Source organism: Raphanus sativus, chromosome 1, assembly GCF_000801105.2.
Source record: "Raphanus sativus cultivar WK10039 chromosome 1, ASM80110v3, whole genome shotgun sequence".
NCBI lineage: Eukaryota > Viridiplantae > Streptophyta > Magnoliopsida > Brassicales > Brassicaceae > Raphanus > Raphanus sativus.
In genome coordinates this window covers 1,875,356-1,896,222 of record NC_079511.1, presented here as the reverse complement: position 1 = coordinate 1,896,222, position 20,867 = coordinate 1,875,356, and the positions used below count along the sequence as shown (strand labels likewise).

The 20,867-nt window shown below is 36.0% G+C and overlaps 5 protein-coding genes and 1 long non-coding RNA gene across 6 annotated transcripts; 3 read left to right on the top strand and 3 right to left on the bottom strand.

Annotated features, from left to right (window-relative positions):
- Window positions 1-2,653: 2,653 nt before the first annotated feature.
- LOC108821550 (uncharacterized) lies at window positions 2,654-3,226 on the bottom strand. Its single transcript, XR_001944593.2, has 3 exons — window positions 3,141-3,226; window positions 2,842-2,909; window positions 2,654-2,755 (listed from the first exon to the last, which is right to left on the bottom strand). It is a non-coding gene; the product is annotated as an uncharacterized LOC108821550 (long non-coding RNA).
- A 5,711-nt stretch (window positions 3,227-8,937) lies between these two features.
- LOC108819383 (zinc finger protein MAGPIE) lies at window positions 8,938-11,414 on the top strand. The gene is made up of 3 exons (XM_018592403.2): window positions 8,938-9,196; window positions 9,360-9,756; window positions 10,304-11,414. Exons 1-3 carry the CDS (start codon window positions 9,055-9,057, stop codon window positions 11,265-11,267), a joined length of 1,503 nt encoding a protein of 500 aa, XP_018447905.1. The 5' UTR covers window positions 8,938-9,054; the 3' UTR covers window positions 11,268-11,414.
- A 1,749-nt stretch (window positions 11,415-13,163) lies between these two features.
- Window positions 13,164-14,042, top strand: LOC130510719 (protein E6-like). Its single transcript, XM_057007409.1, has one exon. It carries the CDS (start codon window positions 13,251-13,253, stop codon window positions 13,905-13,907), a length of 657 nt encoding a protein of 218 aa, XP_056863389.1. The 5' UTR covers window positions 13,164-13,250; the 3' UTR covers window positions 13,908-14,042.
- A 7-nt stretch (window positions 14,043-14,049) lies between these two features.
- Window positions 14,050-14,846, bottom strand: LOC108819183 (uncharacterized protein At4g28440). The gene is made up of 2 exons (XM_018592177.2): window positions 14,587-14,846; window positions 14,050-14,496 (listed from the first exon to the last, which is right to left on the bottom strand). The coding sequence occupies exons 1-2, from the start codon at window positions 14,816-14,818 to the stop codon at window positions 14,306-14,308; spliced, it is 423 nt and encodes a 140-aa protein (XP_018447679.2). The 5' UTR covers window positions 14,819-14,846; the 3' UTR covers window positions 14,050-14,305.
- A 492-nt stretch (window positions 14,847-15,338) lies between these two features.
- Window positions 15,339-16,153, top strand: LOC108821246 (ethylene-responsive transcription factor 9). The gene has a single exon (XM_018594292.2). It carries the CDS (start codon window positions 15,503-15,505, stop codon window positions 15,986-15,988), a length of 486 nt encoding a protein of 161 aa, XP_018449794.2. The 5' UTR covers window positions 15,339-15,502; the 3' UTR covers window positions 15,989-16,153.
- A 946-nt stretch (window positions 16,154-17,099) lies between these two features.
- Window positions 17,100-18,665, bottom strand: LOC108821696 (zinc finger CCCH domain-containing protein 2-like). The gene has a single exon (XM_018594686.2). The coding sequence runs from the start codon at window positions 18,580-18,582 to the stop codon at window positions 17,428-17,430; it is 1,155 nt and encodes a 384-aa protein (XP_018450188.1). The 5' UTR covers window positions 18,583-18,665; the 3' UTR covers window positions 17,100-17,427.
- Window positions 18,666-20,867: the final 2,202 nt, after the last annotated feature.

Below are 20,867 nucleotides of genomic sequence, written 5' to 3'. Positions count from 1 at the left end.
CAGCCTCGTTGTGGCAGCAATCTTGACAAACATAATACGACACTTTAGATTAGGCCTTCACAGCCCATTATTGACATTTTAATACTGGCCGAAAATGATAAGGGCCCCATAAAAGCTAAGAATTTATATCCCGTCCAATTCTATTGCATTTTGGTTAAAAACTTAAAATCAAATGGAAGAAATGTTCGTTCATAAGAACAAGTCACAGGTTGCTAAACAGAAATTGTGGATATACAAGTCTTTAATATCTACGAAGGTTTTTCAACGTCGAAAGTTTTTTTCACGTACATTATTGGTCGATAATGAACAATCACTACACTCTTATGTATGAAGTTCGAACTCCACAATGTCCACATTATGCAATGAGTACTACAAAGATAAGTTTTCCTTTTTGTTTTCTCCGGAAGAGTAAGAAAATGAAAAAAAAAGATTATTTTCTAAGGTATTTCTTGAATGATATGTGCAGATTCTGTCAATTCATAAATTTGGTACGCACGCATATACGTCTGAGTAGTGCTAATTTTTTTATAATAATAAATAATGGTATTAAAAACTATTAAGAAATCATACAAGTGCGTGACATATTTGATTTTAACTTATATTAAGAAAGACCGCTTTTCAGTAATTATCATCAACTTTTTAATATGCTTTTTACAAGCTCAAATGCATCTACGAACAATTATGGATGAAGGTGGGCCAAGTTTTGACCGTTTGGTAGCAATATAAGATATTTTTACTAGTATTTTCCAATCTTTATCCATATATGTAACATGAAAATGCCATATGTCCTCATCACTCAATGATTTGTTGTGGATCACTCAAAACAAAAGTAATGGGGATTATCTTCTTATTATATGACTTGCTTAGCTAAATTTATGGTTAAATTACATAAATAGAACCTGTTATAAAAAAATTGTATAATATTTTAGTAACGTATATATGTCGTTGCAAAACAAGCAAAATTTAAAAGATTAGAAAAGGTTTAGCTGACCACTACTGGCTGCATCGTAAAGCATATTTTTTTTTTGCTAAGAATTTTTTTTTGCTAAGAGTTGTAAAGCATATTAATTTTGAAGTCATAGAGACTTTTATTTTAAGTTTTGATATCGTGATTCTTGAGAATCATAGGTTTGGTCAGACTCAACTGAACTATATTACTATGTATATATAGCGTTTGAACAACTTAATAAGTGTGTTTGGACAAATTTTAAGATTAGGCATATCTCTAACTCTTAAAATTGCATGTGTAGACTAGTTTTTTTTGCTAAACTGTAAATATCATTAATATGAAAGTAGATCATACAAAATAGAATCTAATGTTTGAAACCATCTTGGCAATAAATAAAATAAAAAATAAGATGGTATAAAGAAACACTTAAGCAGAAAGTGAAACATAGTCTATCTCAACCACATTGTCATAAGAGATCGAAAGTGTTTCCTCTTACTCCTAGCTGATATTATGTTTCGAATCTCTTTGTCGATAGCGTTGAAGACAGTTGCGACCGAAAGAGATATTTGATTATGGATCAAGTTATTCCTCTGTTTTCAGAGGTGGTATACAAAAGAATGCACTGCCAGCTTCCTTAGCAGTGTTAGCCAGCTTCCTTAGCAGTGTAGACTAGTTATAGGTGCAAACCATTGACAAAAATCTTTTATTAAAAAAAAAAAAAACATTGACAATGAAGATTCACATATAAGGAACAATGCCCCATTCATTTAATTATGTTATATGATAATAATCCACTTGTTCCTATGTTTAGGTATTACTCTCTTTTCCTCGCTTTCCACTCATAGACAGTTTCAATCAACTTTGTGGAAATTGGTTAGATAGTGTTACTTTATCTTTTAATATCTTTAAGACCCATGAAAAACGAATCTTTTGAATATCTTTTTTCAATTTCCACATGTAGCTGCATGGATTGAACGTAACATTCTGTTTATTTCCCCTCATATAGGTTTGCCATTTCACGAGTTTCTCTAGATGTGTATGTAAAGAGATAACTGACTAACTTTTAGGTATCAATATATAACTTGTTCATGTTGTTTATTAAATAACAATGCATATATTCTTACTTTGTAGGTTGTCTTGGCTAAGGCTCCTTAGGCTGTTAAGGGTGTTGTCATATGCCTACCTTTCCCATTAGCCCTGGTTCTGCTTGTGGTTATAAATTGTGTTCGTGCTATTTGCCCTTTTTTATGGGGCTATTGATGACTCGGGCTCTAAGAGCAACCTCATTGGTGGGACAAAATAAAAGTCCTTACCATATTTTATTAGTATTTTTAAGTTAGGGACAAAGGCTAAGGACTTTTTGATTTTTGAAGATTATTGGTAGAAGCTTGTATTGTCTCTTAGTAAATGTCTACATGCACAAAGATTACATGCAGCTTCTTGTCCAGTCATGGCATCAACAACTAGCAACGTTTCAGTGGGGTTCAAAAATCTCTTTACGTCTTTTAACTCATCCATCATCCCTTTGTCTACCTGTCACAGAAATGCAATGCCATGACTAAAAGCTGCAAACAGATTTGTGATAACAAAATTACCTGAAGCCTTCCTGCAGTATTCATGATAACTACATCGACATTATTCATTTTAGCTGTTTTTAGACCTTGCTTAGCTATATCTGCAAGAACCTGGTTCATTGCGAGTTACCTTGACCAACTGCTGATCTGGTTTGACTCCTCGAATGACACCCATTCCAACGGCTTGGTCACTTACAGATTGAACAAACCTTCTAACAACAGGAAGGCTCACCTGTTTACAAAACGTCCAAGCGAGTAAAATTACTTTTTATACTGCAAGAACGCTGAGAAAAAAAAAACAGAACAAACAAAACTCACATCTGCTTCAAGGAGAGCTCTTCTGATATCCTTCATTGGCTCAGCAATATTCTCCTTAGTCATGACATCTGCAAGTTCAAACAAACATAACTAACTTCAAACCTTACTCATTTTGCCAGTTGCAAAAAAATACAACTAATTTTGATTAATGACGAGAACATAGTCCGTGTATTGATCAAACAAGACAGCCCATTGTGATATACACAGCACAAATCATAACCAAAATCATAACTTTTTTGCGGTTTAAACTCAATGGAAATCAAGAAGCTCGAAGAAAGTATTGAAATTTAAATGATCACCTTCAACAGCTTCAAAACATATTAATGCTCTACCTCCTTTTCGTTGCCATAGATTTGAGCACAATCAATGTGGCGATGGCCGATCTGCATAGTAAGAGAGAATCAGAGTTTAGCCCATAAAGACTATAACTTTAACGGTCAGAGATCGGTGATAGACGACTAACCTTAGCGGCGGCTTCGACAGCGTTTCCGACAAGACCAGGATCAGACTGCCACGTTCCGAGACCGGTCAAGAACAGAGGAGTAGCCAAGGATTGATCAAGAACAGAGGAGTAGCCAAGGAAAGCGACAGAGAAAGATGTGAAGAGAAGAAAATTGATCAATTTTCGTCCAGAGAAATGGGGAGGGGAGAGAAAAAGATGCCACGTGGCTGGTAAGGACGCACGTATTTTGTATCTTAGTTAAGGAACGTCCTTGTATTAATGGCATTTTTTCTTTTTTTTTAAATTCATAATTATTCTAAGGACCTATCTAAGATATACCGATAATCATGCTCTAAGAATTGCCTGTTAGTATTTAGGATCATTTTCAATTATTAGTTTAACCTTTGTGCTTCAGTCCTCCTTAATGTTTTCTTATTTTTTGTATGTTTATATTGTAATTTGTAACGCTTTCGAGTGCCTTCATTGATTTTTTCTTGAAAAAAAAAAGTTAATTAGTAAGGGTAGGGTCCGTTACAAGATCAAAAACGCAAAAAGAAATAGAGCGATTTTGATTTGTGGAATGTCGATATCAATTTGACGGAAAATGCATTGGATTGGTCAAGTCCGAGAAAAAACAAGAAGGCCATTACCATCCACTAAGTGACATATGTATACTTTAAGTCTAATCATATCTCCATTATGTCTTTATTTTAATTTCATATATCGCCAAGTTTCTATGCTGTGGTATGGATCTATCATTTGTCTTCTTTGAAATGTCGTTTATTTCATTATATTTGTACATGCATACGTCTATACAGGTATATATAATTGTATTCACATAATCCATGGCTTAGACATCTCCTAGATTGTGATTCCTGGCTACTTTTTTTGTTTATTTTTCTCCCAAGAATTATGGATTCTAGCTACTGTTGTTTTATGTAAATCCATGTTAAGACTTTTCGGTCGATGCTAATATTATTCTATATTACACATAGACATGTAAATATGTATATGAAATGTATATACATGTACTTAGATGTACTTATGCCTTTAATCTTCAACTAGTGACAATTTTCACCGCAATTTGCCTACTTGTTAGCAAAAACTTTGGTTGAATTTATCATAAGTTAGCAACCACACATTAAATTAAGGGAACTTCATTAAGGTCTAGTTTTTTTCAAAAAAAAACTTCATTAAGGTCTAGTGTTATTTTTTAAATAACTCTTTTGTCTATTTATAGAAAAAAAAAAGAACAAACATTTCAAACTAATGGTGTGACAGTATTTATCAATGCAGCCGAGTAATTCTCGTTCCTATTATTTAGAGTGTTTTCCATTTATGACGATGATATTTTTTTTTTGGTCAACTTTATGACGATGATATATGTGTGTGTATATGTAAGATAAGAAAAATTATATGTATATATATATATAATATGTATATGTGTAATAGATATGATTATTTCACTTTTATGAACCAACAGCATCATGTGGTACATCGACAGTGTACTCTCTAGATCTAAATCTGTCTATCAATGTTATTTTTATTTGATTTTTTACCTTTAAAGGAATCTAAAATAATTAATTAAACCGTTTAGGAACAGAAAAACAAAAATTAATCTACTAATGCATGTTGTTCGAAAAATTGATTTCAATTATCAGCTAATATTTCCCATGTAGAAAAAAATTATGTGTTTTACATTCATTAACTTTAGCAAACATTTTTCAAAAAAAAAAGAAGGTTAAAAATATGTGAACAATCATGCAAACACGTTAATACAACCAAAAACATTTTTGTATTTGAAAGATTAATTGAATTTCTTTTTAATATATAAAGTAAATTAAAGTAGTTCTTACTGATGCATTTTCCATAAGATCGAACTTTCGTCTCTGTTGTTTGTTAACTGGGTTTGTAATTTTGACTATAACTAACACAATATATATATATATATATATATATATATATATATATATATATATATATATTTGAAAATATTCTTAACTTACAATATTGACTGTACGAATTTAAATTAACAGTTCTTTGAAATTTAAACTGTATGAGCTGTTTGTATACAGCTAGGTTTGTTAATCATCAAAACTAGGTTGATCAAATTCAAATCAACGGAGCTCTGCAATCCATCTGCGTGATTAAAATAAATATGTCCTACTATCATTCTTTAGATACATGCATATTCACACATAAACGCGTACCTTGATTATCTGGTAAAAGGAACAATACTATACTATATAACGAAGTCTCGATAATTTAGGGGAATATTCTAGTGCCGCCAAAGTTCAAGAAGAAAAGTCCAAAACAAAAACATTAAAGAAATGTTATCATTTATAGGAATCTTAAAACATGATTACATTATGATTAAAGTGGAAATTACCTAAAGAATTGGTGAGTAAGTCAGCCCACAACCTGACGACCTCTCGTCCTTCCAAAAATTCACCTGCATTTTGTCAGTTATCTGTCTCTTAATTTCTTTCAATTAATTAATTCACCATAATCATTTTACTTTTCAGCAAGGGGGTGGGGTAAAAAACACATTTTGTTTACCTTTGTTTGAAAATTGATATGATCGAGAATACAAGATTTTGATATATCAAAAAGTTTCGGAGTATCTAATACTGTATTAAGTAGAAAAATATTTTCTACAAAATATTTTCTAATATAATCATATATATAATGAGACACTTTCTTCTCTTCTTAAGGTGTCCACATCAGATTTTAATAAATGTTTGTGGGATCCATCTTTATATATTTATTTTAAAATAGTATGTATTCATATGAATATCATTAAATATCACTTAGTGCAGTGGTTTATGTGTCATTAAAGAAGCTCACAACTCAGGTTCGAATAGAGAACATGTGCGTTTTGTATTTTTTATGATTAAATTTAACGAAAGGTAATTATGATTTTTACAAGTCGTCTTCTTCTTATACTTTTAGACTTTCTGCAATATTGACTCCGACAGCTCATAATTTTTCAAGAGTTATACATCAGTTTCTTCGTTTTTGCCATTTTCATGAAAACTTCATGAATTTTTAAATATACTACTCGATTATAGGATGAAATGAGTGAAAATTAAGTTTTTACGAATTTCGGTTTTTGAACTGAGTCAGTTTAAATTGTCATCGTTGGTGTCTGAATTACGTTTTTCCGGTGATTTTAGGGCCCTCGGCAGTGAGTTTCGAACGTGATTATGTAATGAATTAATGATTGTTGGGTCATTTTAAATTAACTTGCGGCCTATGGCACTCAATTTCTACATAACCTTTAAAAGGTGAGGCTGATGCGTCAGACATACCCAAAAAGCTTCCTAATCGTCTATTCTTTTGCACTGTCTTTGAATATGGCATAGGATTTTCCCACTTTGTCGCTTAGCTCTCACATCCAATGATAAACCATTACACTCTAAACCGCTTTATTCAGTGTCACATATCATTGAAACTCCTTAAATTGATATAATTTCATAGTCCTACTGAAAACTTGATTAGTATAACTTTTTTATGTTCTTTATTCTACTTTCTGAAGTTGTTCGATGAGACATGTACTCCATGGAAGGATTCACTAATTTCTCATACTTCAAATTTGAATTAGAATACACTGGTAGTTTCAAGGAGGAGGCGAACAAAATTGTTTGCACAGCTGATAACTACAGAAAAAACCAATGAAAAAGAAACACAATTTTTTGGACGGACCGAGAGAGTTCGCATAGATCTGAGAGTAGCTCATGGAGATTCATTTTTTATTTCTGTTAAAAAATCTCGCCTTGACTATTTTTCTGTGTATGTATATATTATTGCGCTATGTTTAATAAAGAGTTTTACTATTGTGTGGAGTTTCTAAATTGTGATAGATTATGATTTTCTTATATTTATACAGGTTGCGAATTTACTGGATAGCTAATGAGGATGTCAATTGGTCAGCGTATCAGATGTTAAATCTGAGTGGATATATGTTCTACGTCTGACATATTCTTGAAAAGAAATGTGGCTAGATTTCGAATTCATGAACACAAATCGAAAATTCTTTTAGACATTCACAACTCCGCGCTTGCGCGGAGCTATATCCCTAGTATAATTAATCTGCCACTCTTGATAGTAAATGACTCATAGTCCACACATGTTACGCTGATAACATTTTGTGTAGGAAAACACACTTTGATAAATTGGAAAAAGCTTTTCTAAAGAAAAAGGCAACATTGCAAAAAAGATCCTTGTAGTAAAGCATTGAAAAGATACTCGTTCCTAACAACTTTATAAATCAATTCCAGAGAGCATTCGCAATTGTTTTCATCTCATATAGATAGGAAAATGATGTCACAAAAATCAAAATATTTTTTACTGTTTCGTGATTTTAATCTTATTTGCTCAATGTAAATGTTTTAAATGACAATAGTGGTGTTTCATTCAGTTTAAATTATTTTGGCTATCAGTTAAAAGGAAACTATAAAAAGAAAAACGAATATTTGAAGTGGGGTACTTGAGAAGAGTTTATGGAGTATGTCGCATGGGTTTTGATTTCACTGTCAACCAGACGATTATTCTCTTTTACCTATTTAGGTTCTTAATTTCTTTGTCGTATGTTGTTGGATTTTACCTTATGAACACGTGCATGGGTACACGTGCATTGCAGGCTTTGTTCTCAATGATCAAGAGATGCAATCACCGCCGTTGGATCTGTTTACTTCTTTGACCATCCTCAATTTACGGAAAATGTAATCTCAATTAGTCAATTATGAAAACGATCAAGAAATAGTAGCTATTTTGTAAACAAATTCATTATTCAACATCTAGATTGGATGCAAGTACTGTGGTCTACCACATAGTTATTGAAGACTTTGGTCCGCTCCTTACAAAACTTCAACTAAACCTAATTTGAATGAAACTATTTAACCTTCCAAATATAATTTTTCGAATTGAATAGCTATAATATACACATCAGGTTCATGATATATATTGTGCAAAAAATAACACTTCTGTCAGGGAACTAAAATAACACAAAAATATGTAAGGAGTAAAAGAAAAAGGAAAGGTAATTGACCGAAAGATGAAAAAGTAGAAAAAAGAAAAGAAAAAGGAGTTATTTTTATTTTACTTTTTTGTTGACAAAAAAAAAGAAAAACAAGGCTAAATAAATAATGAGATCATCATTCAAAATACAAAAGGCAGACATAGTAACTTTTTGTATGTCATGAGTCTCATGACGCACTGCCACTGAAAAACAAATATCAAATATTGAAGATAAGTGTAGCGGTAATAGTTGGTTTCACCGCCAACTTTAAGGTGAGAATTAGGAAATTTAAAATGAGAAAATTTTGAAAGTGTAATTATATATAAAACGGCTGCTACATTTTTTACTGATTAAGGTGCTTCTACATTTTATTGAAGAGAGATGAATATTGTTTCCTTACTACACATATGCGCTTAATTAAGTGTGTAGGTTGTGTGCGCGTCTATATAAGTATGCAACCAACATAACTTCTCTTTTGTATTTTCCTCTCGTTCGCATTTACATCTGATTCTAAGTGTTTATAGCTCTCTCTCTCTCTCTCTCTCTCTCTCTCTCTCTCTCTCTCTCCTCTCTCTCTCTCTCTCTCTCTCTCTCTCTCTCTCTCTCTCTCTCTCTCTCTCTCCTCTCTCTCTCTCTCTCTCTCTCTCTCTCCTCTCTCTCTCTCTTAATCCTTTAACCCCCAACTCTGATCTTAAAGCTTCTATTTTGTATCTCTCTTCCAACAAAAATTTCGTCCAGAGAAGAAGTGATCATGACAGCTGAGGATCAGACAATTTCAAGTAGTGGAGGATATGTACAAAGCTTATCAACAACTGATCATGTTGATCATCATCATGAACGTGAATCCTTTAATCCTCCTGCTAAGAAGAAGAGAAACCTCCCTGGAAACCCTGGTAATAGTCAAGTCTAATAGACCAATAAATTAAACCCTAATTAAGAAAATAAAAAATCTTAGCAGCAAAATCATCTTCTTGATTTGATCTCTTTTAGATTAAATCATTCATAGGATTCGTTATCAATATCATAAATTTGATTCGATTACTTTGACCTCGACAGATCCAGAAGCCGAGGTCATAGCTTTATCTCCAAAGACGCTTATGGCCACAAACCGCTTTCTCTGCGAGATATGTGGAAAAGGTTTCCAAAGAGACCAGAATCTACAGCTTCACCGTCGAGGACACAACCTCCCATGGAAACTGAAGCAGCGGACGACCAAAGAAGTAAGGAAACGAGTGTATGTATGTCCGGAGAAGAGTTGCGTTCATCACCATCCGACAAGGGCACTCGGCGACCTTACAGGAATCAAGAAACATTTTTGTCGGAAACATGGCGAGAAGAAGTGGAAGTGCGAGAAATGTTCCAAGAGATATGCAGTTCAATCCGATTGGAAAGCTCATTCAAAGACTTGTGGGACTAGAGAGTATAGATGTGACTGTGGTACAATTTTCTCCAGGTATTCAATTAGTAAATCTTACATCTCTTAACCGTAGTATTTTTTTTAACCATAGTATTATGAATGTGTAAGCGCATATCATGATCAATATGCATTCAAAGATGAATACATTTATTATTAATAACCTTAGCTTGAGTTAGCAGATATATATTTTGGAAATAAAAAGAAAAACTATCTATTACTTCAACTAAAATATACTACAATGTCACTGAACACTATATATATAAACAAATTTGTTTTATTATGTTGTTTGTAACTAATTAAGAAAATATAAGTTTGTTATGTTTTTGTTGACTTGTTGGAAGTAGCCAGCTTTTGTAGGGTCTAAAACGAAATAAGTTGAAGAGTTTTAGTCTTTCTATTTGTCATTCTCTGAGCGTACATGCTTCTTGTTTTCTTGAATAAGACAGTTCCTTGGATTGACATATTTTTGTTAAAGTACAGCCCTATAGTATAGATTTATAATAAAACATTATGTATGTGTGCATAGGCTGTTAATACAATTGTTTTGATCTATTTTCTTGTTATTAATTTTTTTGAAATACAGGAGAGACAGCTTCATTACACACAGAGCGTTTTGCGACGCCTTGGCAGAAGAAACCGCAAGGCTAAACGCAGCTTCTCATCTCAAAAGCCTTACCAGTAATAACCTAAACTACCATTATCTCATGGGCACACTTATCCCATCACCACAACCACCACCACCACCGTTTCCGTTCGGACCACCGCAACCACCGCAACATCACCACCACCATTTCCCTATAACGACCAACACCTTCGATCATCATCATAATGACGTCATGAAACCTGCTTCTTCGCTCTCCCTATGGATGGGAGGAAATATCAATCATCATGGAGTGACCATCGACGACGGTATCGCGCCGCAGCAGCAGTCACCGCAAGATGATTTCAGTTGGAGTTTCGGGAACGCAAATAATCGCGGCGAGTTAATAACCACTAGCGATTCACTTATCACACATGAAAATATTAACATCTTCCCGAGTAAGGAAAACGCAAACGCGGCTACTTCACTTTCCGTGCCTTCTCTTTTTAGCAGCGTCGACCACATCACACAAGACGCAAACGCAGCTGCATCGGCGGTTGCGAACATGTCAGCAACTGCATTACTTCAAAAAGCGGCTCAGATGGGGGTGACTTCTTCTACTCCGTCGACGACGATCACCACCAACCAATCCACGTTTCATCAGAGTTTTGCGTTGAAAACCTCCGATCAGAGTCAGATTGTAGAAGATGGTGGCAGCGACAAGTTCTTTGCCTTGTTTGGACCGAACAGCGTCGGGTTAATGAGTAACAATGGTCTTCAACACGAGAACGAGAACCCTAGAAGTGGCGTTACGGTCGTCTCGGAGTTTGGTGAATTACACAACTACCCCTTGAAACGTAGAAGAGTTGAGAGTGGGGATGCAGGAGGAGGAGGGCAAACTCGAGATTTCCTTGGGGTTGGTGTACAAACAATGTGTCATTCATCGTCTATCAATGGATGGATTTGATACACTCGTATTAAATTTGCTTTTTGGATTTTCTCATGCACTGTATTTACAAGAGCTTATTAAAGCTGTTGTTTCGTTGATTAATTTTAGTTTTTTTTGTAATGTAACATAAGTTAAATCTTTTTTTTGATCGAAACATAAGTTAAATCTATAGCCCAAAAGTTAAACTTAGTTTTGAGATATTCTGTGGTCCAATGACGTGAAATCATGCAGTGGTTACGTTCAATACATAATCCTCATTAACTGAACAACATTGTTTGGTTAACTCTCTTTTGGGTTAAAAACTTAAGACTTTTCTGCAAGACATTTCTTCTGTATCTCGATTTATCATTCGAAATGATGTCTCAGAATAGAGTCTACATTCATCAAAACCAGAAAAGAGCCCACACTAACTGGAGAAGAGCAGAATGACACATTGTAGTGCATTACTATTTTCGAATAAAAAGAGTCATGCATACTCATTGGGTATAGAATAGTCTTAATTTACTTTCACAAATAGCTACTTGGCTAATAATTGTATCTCAGTATAGTATTATATTTTGTATATGCGTATTAGGTTGTATATATGCATATATCAAGAGTGGATCGAGAAGTGGTGGGGACAAAAGGAAAGATGGAGGCTTTTTTTGCTCAATTATTCTAGCTTAACTTGCAGGGCAATTCATAGTGGAGGTCCTGATGAAGGATAACAATAATAAGATAATGAAAATGGAGCCAGATAGAAAATAAAAAGTGGTGTATTATTCATTTTTTCCTAAGCTAAAGTTATTATGCTAGCTATATATGTGATTTACTATTAGTCTATTATTAGTAACGCAATATTCAAATCTCAAACGACACACTTTTAATAAAACTTCTAACAGCCAGAAACAAATCTTTGTATGATTTTAATTATGGTCATACATACTTCATATAATCATAGTTGTAGGGTTTTCAATAATAAAGTAAAGTTTGCATGTAATCTCTTTTTCTACCGTTTTAGGAAATTTATATTGTTGAGAGAAGAAAATGAAGAAAAAATGAACTCGTTGAACATGCAGAAAAAATATGGGAAAGAGAAAGAGGCTGCAAGTATGGGCTTACGCTTATAGGCCTTTTATACTCAAAAATTTATAAAACTCGGGAAGGAAACTATGTTATAGTTATGGGCCTTTGGTAAACCTCTCTCTCTCCAAGCTCAAGCATTTTCTCACTGTACTGCCCCAGTTTAAAACTTTTAATTCTGTTCACTAATCTCCCGACAAACGTTGAAAGTACCTATACATAATTGCCGACGATCACGGACAAAAGCTGTGAATCTGTGATAGCTTCGATTCCACACTAAGCAATCGTTGAGTTAGAAAAAAAAAGCTTCATGACACATTGTCCCATGGGCCCCTAGAGTCTTTTAATTCACAGTAAATGCCTAAACATTCCCTTTATTTTCAAAATTGGACCCACATCCATTCTTTCTCATTGCTCTCTCTTTAATGTCTACCGAACTATCACATCTAGTAATTATTTTGATATTAGCAAAATGCTATCATATTATTCAGTGATAATCATACTCAACTAAGAAATCTAGCAAGTTGATTAGTCATTGTTATCAAAAACTTGCGAGAAATCATTATAAGGGAACAATTTTAGAGCTACATAGATATATGCTTCGACATTATCTTAGCATAGCTACCACAAATCATGATCTAATTCTAACCTTCAATTTCAACAAACTCAACCACCAAAAAGTACAGAGAAGAGTCAAAAGGCATGTATAAATATATAACACTAACTAATAAATTTGTAATGAACTAATGATATTTTCTTGTTTTTCTTTTTCTTTTTTGACCAATCAAATGCTAATGACAAATCTCCCTCCTTAATCCGCGCATGTTGCTCAGCCCTTTTGCTACTTGTTAATTCTATTTATACACAAACTCACTAACACACCAAAGCACATCTCAAATCCTCAAATCTCTCTCACTCACTGCTCTTTCCTCCTTTTTCATGGCTTCATTTGCTGTAAAGCCAGCCTTTTGTTTCCTTGTTGCTATTTGTTCCTTCGTTGGAAACAATGTTGAAGCTAGAGAAGGTAAGCTCTTCTTTAGCAAGTTCACTCACGTAGATCGTCATAACAACAAAGAGGTAGCTCCCGCTCCGAGCCTAGAACAGGCCAATGGAAGACTCGGTGACGGGCCTTTCGGGCCAGGTTCAGGTATGATTCCTCAAACCAAAGAGTCATGGCCGGTCTCATCTACGACCACAGACGAGGAGTTCGAGAAACTGATGGATACATTCGACGAAGAAAAGAACGACAACAACCAATTGCCGGAAGAGTTTGAGAAGGAAGAAGAGTTCCAAGAATCAGAAGATCATAGTGAGAAAAATGACAAGTACAACAACAATAATGGATACACTTACACAACCAACAATCATAACGATAATAGGAGAGGCTACGGTAACGAAGAAGAGAGACAAGGGAGGAGTGATCCAAGGTTTAATGAGAACGGTAAGTACTACTACAACACAAGAGGTCGGAGTTCCGAAAATACACCTAGCCGCAGGTACGAGGGTGCTCGAGGAAATGATCATCCATACGAGTTCGACACTATGGAGGAATACTACAAGAGCTTGGAAGGTAGTCACGAGGAGTTTCAGCCTTGAAAAAAAGTCGGTGCAAATGAACATTTGGAGTGATTGTTAAATCTCAATTTACTTTTATTTTATGAGATGAGAAATCTACAAATCACTTAAAATTATATACAATATTAAAAGTTTTAATGTTTATCCTAATAAGCTCAATTACAACAGCCAGTAGTGTATTAAAAAAATAAAATCATAAAACCAACACCAATTTAATCAACAAGCTCTGAGGCAGAAACATCCAGAGCTGTGCAAAAAATAAAACATTACACAATCTCGTCTTAAAAGTTAAAACTAAACCAACGGATTGAAAAAAAAATTCATTACCGTACTGAATTTAACCCACTGGTAAAATAAAACGTGAAAAGCAGAGACATGAGAAATATTGTTTTGTCGGTTGAAAGATTGTTCAGTGAAAGTTACTGGACAGGTACAGTGACGAGTTCATACTCGACCAGAGAAAGATTGTTTTGTCGGTTAACCTCAAACGAAACAGGATCAGTGACTTGAATGAGTCCCCATTTATCAACAGCCATTCTCATAGTATCCTTAAACATGTCGATCTTTGCATTCCTCAGAGTAACAGTTGCCCCAGTCTTCATTACATCAACTACATCACCAATCCGAACAGAACAATCATTACTGTTCGATTAACACTTAGAAACAGAGGAAAAAAAAACTGAGCCATTATGTTGCGTACCTTGATCGTTGCGAGCAGTGAAAAGGATGCATCCAGTGTCGTCTCCGATAAGACACTCAGCGAGACGAGGAGTTCGGAATGGCCGCGTCAGGGAGCCAGTTTTGCGGATCGCTGGTGCGACGGGATTGGATTCAACGACTTTCACGGTCAAGTTATAGCCGCTTTGACCTGGTTTTAGCTCATCAACCTTCACGAAGATTGGTTTCTTCTTCTGCACGGTCGTCGTTGACATAGTGGGTCCAAGAGTTGCTATTAGTTTCGTCTTGTAGTCTTCTCGTTTAGGGTTTTAATCCTCTTAATAATTGGTACTTATATGAAATTAGATTTTCTTTAAAAAAAGATCGAATGTCATAATGGGCTTTGAAGTGAAGTATTATCATAATGGGCCCACTAGTCGATATTATTCTAACGTACTACTGGGCTGATTTTGAGTGTTATTATATCAACTCATCAAATTTTAATGTCAAGTATAACGTGCATATATACTCACAATTTTAGAATATCAAAGTTAATTAATACAGATGTACACTTATGGGTTCGTTTAGCCCTTTAATATAAAAGGTTTTCAGATAAAAAAAATAAAAGAGCCCAGGAGCTAGGAAGCCCTTAAAAAGCCCAAAGCAAGAAGCATTACCATTTGAAGGGAGACGCGTGGAGAAACTAAAGCGATTTGGAGAGTCGGAAAAAAAAAACATATTAAAGTCACGCCGCAGTAGCGTAAAAGCCATCACCAAGTACAAATTGTACAGCTCATCAAACACTCCTTGACTCTTCTCTCTAGAAGCGGCGACTCAGTCAAATTCAAACATCACTGGGCCGTCTCTCTCTCCTTTTAACCTTTTGTTAAGAGATTACGTCACTTTCTATAAAAAAACGCTACTCTCGTTGTAAAAATTAAGCATATTTTATCAAAGATATGTCCCCGAGACAAGAGAATGCTGGTCACGCCGGCGTGAGCGGAGTAGGAAAGATTAAGGAGGTGCACTATAGGGGAGTGAGGAAGAGGCCATGGGGGAGATATGCTGCCGAGATCCGTGACCCGGGAAAGAAAACACGGGTTTGGCTCGGAACCTTTGACACGGCCGAGGAAGCAGCTCGAGCCTACGACTCAGCCGCGAGAGAGTTCCGTGGTTCCAAAGCAACAACCAACTTCCCTTTCAGCGGCTGCGACGGTGGCGGCGGGAATGCTTTGGGGACCCATGTGACGGCGCGTGAAGGAGTTTGTGGTAATAATGCGGTTACTGGATTTTTCTTAGATCTCCCCCACGCTACTGCGTCGAGAGAGGAGCTGGTTCGAGGTTTACCAGTCCGGTTTGAGCCAATCGAAATAGGGTTGAGTATAGGTCATAAAACCACCGATCTGAATCTAGACCTTAGCTTAGCACCATCGATGGACGTTTAGGTTTTATTTTATTTTTGTACTCGAGCTTAATTTTTAGTTTAACAAGATTATCCTTTTTCAGTTCGTCTTGAAGAAATACATTTTGTCATTTCTTTGTTTTGTCTGTACTCCTATTGGTAGATTTTCTATTTCTACTCTGTACTTCGCTTTTATATCATTTGTTGTCAAAATATTTCTACTGTACTTAGATTGGTCAATTTTAGAAGTTCGAGATAAAAAGAAACGGAAGCAACAGAAAACCTTAACCATTAGTGACATTTTACTTACTCTATAGTTAAAAAAACTAGAAAATGGTAACTTGAATTATCAATTATTTTAGAGGGCCTACTAAACGGGGATGAGACGATGAGGTACTGGTGTCAGGTGGGTGTTCACGTGTTCTTTTTGCCGTCAACAAGACACGTAGTAGTCTAGTAGAGTAACAAAACTTATCTTATTCCTTGCATTGTCTTCACGCTCTCTCACATCGTGGCGATACTCACCCACAACTGGAGACTGGAGTGTATGCATGTTCGTTGATCCCAAACATGCATGTATGTGTCTCATATAACGTAGTGTTAATGGACACGTCTTAGTGTGTACATCTGTCAACCACATACACATGCCTCCTATGAAAAATTGAAAACTAATTGGTCTCGTGAGGTGTCCAAAAAGGAACTCATCAGAGTATTTTATACGATAAAGTATACGATCAAATCGTCGAACGTAAACAACTACATATATATTCTCGTCGAGAATCACAACCGAGAACATAACACGTTTCAACGTAAGAGATGAATAATTTCAGAATTGTACAAATGGATCTACTAGTGTATATGTGATCGTAATTACTCTCATGAACAAACACGTACGTTTCAGGATGAGATGAACGATTTTATTATTATTTTCGAAAAAAAACGGGTTTGGTATCCACTACTTCTAACTCCATTTTGATTATAACTAAGCGTAAACATCGCCTATTCAATTATAGTTTATATACGTCCCTTACGCGTCCTGAACATAACCTACTTTTGATCAAAAAACATAACCTACTTTCTTTTCTTCCTCATATGTTTAAACTATTATCAAAATCCGTAAGGATGGATGGTAACGATCTTACGGAAAAGATGTGTACACTGAAGCGAAAATATTCATAGCTAGAAATGGTGAAACATTATACAAGCAAATCCACATCATACAAGCTGAAACACATTATTGGGTACAATCCAACCAAAAAGAGAAAATTCTAGAAATAAACGAGACAATACATAGACGATATTCTTGATTGGCTCTCGTTGAAATCCCTAAAACAATAAAATCTTCAAAACAAATTTCAACAACAATCCCTCCATGCATACCAACCAAACCGTTGCACACCGATCATTTTCCTCACAATTCATGCACGTAAATTAAACTCCTCCACCGAAATTTACATTAGATCATCCTCAACCGTGGATCTATTAAGTCAAGAGATCATTCACCCATCCAATATCAGGGTCACCGCAAGAACCATCCTCAAAGCTGCTAGTCTTGTCCCTACCCGCCGCATGTGGCGTGACATCATTCATTTGTCTCTGGCGAGGAGTGAAATCATCGCTGAAGAAGTTTGACCTAGGTGAGCTGGCAAGGTAACTTGGAGTTGAAGGCGAGAGAGCGAACTGTAAAGGACTGCTTTGTTGTTGTTGTTGTTGAAGATGGAGACGCTGGTTGCTCAAACCGCAGGAAGACGCAAACGCAGCAGCCGCTGCGGAGACAGGTGTCGACACAGGCGAAGATGAACTCACCTGCAAGGCTTCCGCTAGGCTAATAGAATCCAATGAATTCACAAGCTCGCTTAAAACATCTTTATAGTTAATTGACCCAGCGGCCGCGCAGCTCCTCAGCCGTGAGAAGGCAGCGGCTTTGTTAGCCGGAGACAGAGGTGGAGATGAGGACGGAGATCGAGAAAGATGAGACAAGTTACCCAAAAGAGTACTCGTCGGAGAGCTGCTGCAAAACAAGCAGCAAGGATTCTTGCCCGGAGAGGCAGAGGCGGATGAGCCTTCCGGTGGAAGAACCCTTAGCTGACGTGGAGAATGGGCAAAGAAACATACTTTTCTTTTACAGTGTTTGCCGTCTTTACAAGCTTCAGTACGGTAACGAATAGGATGGAGCCAACACTCGAAGACTCCATGAGCAAACTCACAGTCATCTCCGCGGCTACAATCACCACCACGGCGAAACTCGGGACAAACCTCACCCGAGTACTGAAACCGACGAGGATCACGACGTCGAGCTTTCTCTCCGGGATGAGCGAAAGGACAATCAGTCCAGTCATGGCTTCGGCTACGTGTGCAACGTCGGATCTTGAATTCAAACATACGGAAATGGTCGCTTGCGTAAGGATCATCGGTATCGGAATCATAACAATACTCTTTAGTATCTTTGGTGGTGTTGTTGTTGTTGTCCTCGTTGAAGCTGTCTTCTTCTTGTTCAGATATGGAGATCTTGTTGATCTTGTTGTTCCAGTTATGTTTACGTGGAGAGGAACGAGGGGAAGACTCTGCCTGAAAAGACTTGGAAGACGAGAGAAGCTTGCGCGGTGGAATCTCCACCGTTGGTCTCACGACGTCCATGACTAATAATAAGTCGTCTTTTGTTTATTCTTGTGTGATGTGTGTTATAGTTTTTGAGAGGTGAGTGAAAGATGAGAGAACATGAAATTGCATGTGGTCTATTTATATCGAACTTTGAGTACAGATACAGACATGAGAATAAGTTAAAAACATATATAAAAATATTGTTAGTTTTAGCTTTTTTAGATTATTAGATTTTTTTATGAATGGTGACGAGATGTAATAAGAGGACAAAAGTTGAAGGGAGAAGTGTGAGAGGGTTATGGGGAGAGGAGTCGTGGCAAGAGAAGGGAAGAGTCAAGGAGAGGTTTCATGCAAACAAGCAGGAGCTGCCGTTCTCTCCTTGCTTCAGACCTAACACATGTGCTTATGTTTTCATCATCATATTCACCTCTTCTCTCTCCCTTATCAATATCCATTAACTATATCTTTCTCTTTAATTTGTTTTCTTGTCAAATTAATAAATAAGTAGAAAAACATCTTTCCTAGATACAAATCTATCTTATTAAATATACAAGATTTTTTTTTTTTTTTGCCAACTATTTTTATTTATAAAAGGCTGAAACCCAAACAGGCAAAGCCCAAAGTAAACATGTACAAAGCCAAACATAAAAACCATCTAAGAAGGCCTAATATCTAGAAGCCCAAGTCGACAAAATTGAAGCCCAATCTAAAAACGATCTCCCCCCACGTGGTAGTCACGATACCGAAGAGACGCGTGGCTTAGAACTGGACACGTCTCCAACCCCCACCGACTTGACTTCGCCGCCGGAACCTCACAACGTTCCTCTTCCGGAATCACACGGCATCATGCGCCGCATCGTCTTTGTCGACATAAAAACACCCTGCTACCAAACCGGGACCTTGAACACCGGATTTCACCTATACCATAACCACGATCGTCGATTCCACTTCCAACGACTGTATTGGAAGGTTTGAGAGGAATCAACAGCTTCGTAATCCACCGGACCGTCGGCGAGCAACATCGTCCAACCTCCGGTCATCAACCACTAAAACACCCAACTCCACACACCGCGAGTACTCCCAGGAGAACCAACGTCCTCCAACACCAACACAAAGACGATAGCCGGCGACCACCGCTGAAGAGTAACGGCTCGGCCCCAGAATCATAAGCCAGTCATCCACCATCTTGAAGGTGCGATACTGGAACTGAGGAAAAACGGACATGCAGCTCCTTAGAACCGACGAGTCCAGAACGAGATACAAACAAAAGTACAAAACGAAAATAGAAAAGCAAATCCCGACCGACGACGTGGCTATAGAAGCCTACCGTCGTCGGCGAGAATCAGATATCAACGGAGACGATCAGAAGAGAGAGAAAAAGAAGAGAGAGGAAGATAATCTATAACAAGAGTAAATAAATATACAAGATTTATAACTCATACGAACCTAAAAATGAACTAGTTTGATTAATGTACATGATTCAATAATATAGTGGCATATTTAATTTTATATTATACAATTTAGAAGGCTCATAATTTGCGTACATCGAATCTAACAAGACTTTGCAACACATTAAAGGATATGCACAAGATTAAATACAAGTCCAGCTACAAAAGATGTTTCAGAAAATACGTCTTTATATTTCGCACGCCATTTATCATCGGGTTATACATGAGTTAATCAGTTAAATATACTTATTTTTGTACTTCTCAAAGGTCAGGGTGCATGTGCATACAAGTGTCACGTTTTCGATTGGTTGCGTGGCTGTGATGGAAGCAAACACATTTTTGGTTTCTACCTTCATGGTTTTAGCTCATATATTAATATTTTCGATAGCTTTTATAACGTTCACGTCCAAATTACCAAGAATAAATCAAGTTCGAATGTGTGTGTTTCTTATGGGGTGGATAGAAATGCTCTAAAAGGAAATACAAATGAAGCGGTAATTTACATCAATAATAAATGATAACTAGATTATGACCCGCGCTTTGGAAGCGCGGAATATTTTACGATGAATTTTTTTACTAATAATTTAACAAATATTTTGGTAACTTTTAAAGAGTGTATTTAAAATATTTTTGCATTTAAATCAGTGTTTCTAAATTCAACCCGATTGTGATTATACCGGTTAATCCGGAGATCTGACAATTCAATTTAGGTTTTTAAAATATTTATATTAACAAAAATCACTAAAATTCGAGACTAACCGATTGAACTGATGGATGACCAATATGTAATCTCATTTGATTTAAATTGTAATAGCTTCATAATTTGTAATCTTATAATCCAAATTTTAAAGTTCATTATTTTGCAATTTATGA

What these genes read in the sequence shown, in the direction of transcription:
- LOC108819383 (XM_018592403.2), top strand. Translation starts at nt 9,055, where the DNA reads ATGACAGCTGAGGATCAGACAATTTCAAGTAGTGGAGGATATGTACAA. An exon ending in AAACCTCCCTGGAAACCCTG is followed by an intron (nt 9,197 to 9,359) that starts GTAATAGTCAAG and finishes TGACCTCGACAG; the next exon opens with ATCCAGAAGCCGAGGTCATA. An exon ending in TGTGGTACAATTTTCTCCAG is followed by an intron (nt 9,757 to 10,303) that starts GTATTCAATTAG and finishes TTTGAAATACAG; the next exon opens with GAGAGACAGCTTCATTACAC.
- LOC130510719 (XM_057007409.1), top strand. Translation starts at nt 13,251, where the DNA reads ATGGCTTCATTTGCTGTAAAGCCAGCCTTTTGTTTCCTTGTTGCTATT.
- LOC108819183 (XM_018592177.2), bottom strand. Translation starts at nt 14,818, where the DNA reads ATGTCAACGACGACCGTGCAGAAGAAGAAACCAATCTTCGTGAAGGTT. An exon ending in CACTGCTCGCAACGATCAAG is followed by an intron (nt 14,497 to 14,586) that starts GTACGCAACATA and finishes TTGGTGATGTAG; the next exon opens with TTGATGTAATGAAGACTGGG.
- LOC108821246 (XM_018594292.2), top strand. Translation starts at nt 15,503, where the DNA reads ATGTCCCCGAGACAAGAGAATGCTGGTCACGCCGGCGTGAGCGGAGTA.
- LOC108821696 (XM_018594686.2), bottom strand. Translation starts at nt 18,582, where the DNA reads ATGGACGTCGTGAGACCAACGGTGGAGATTCCACCGCGCAAGCTTCTC.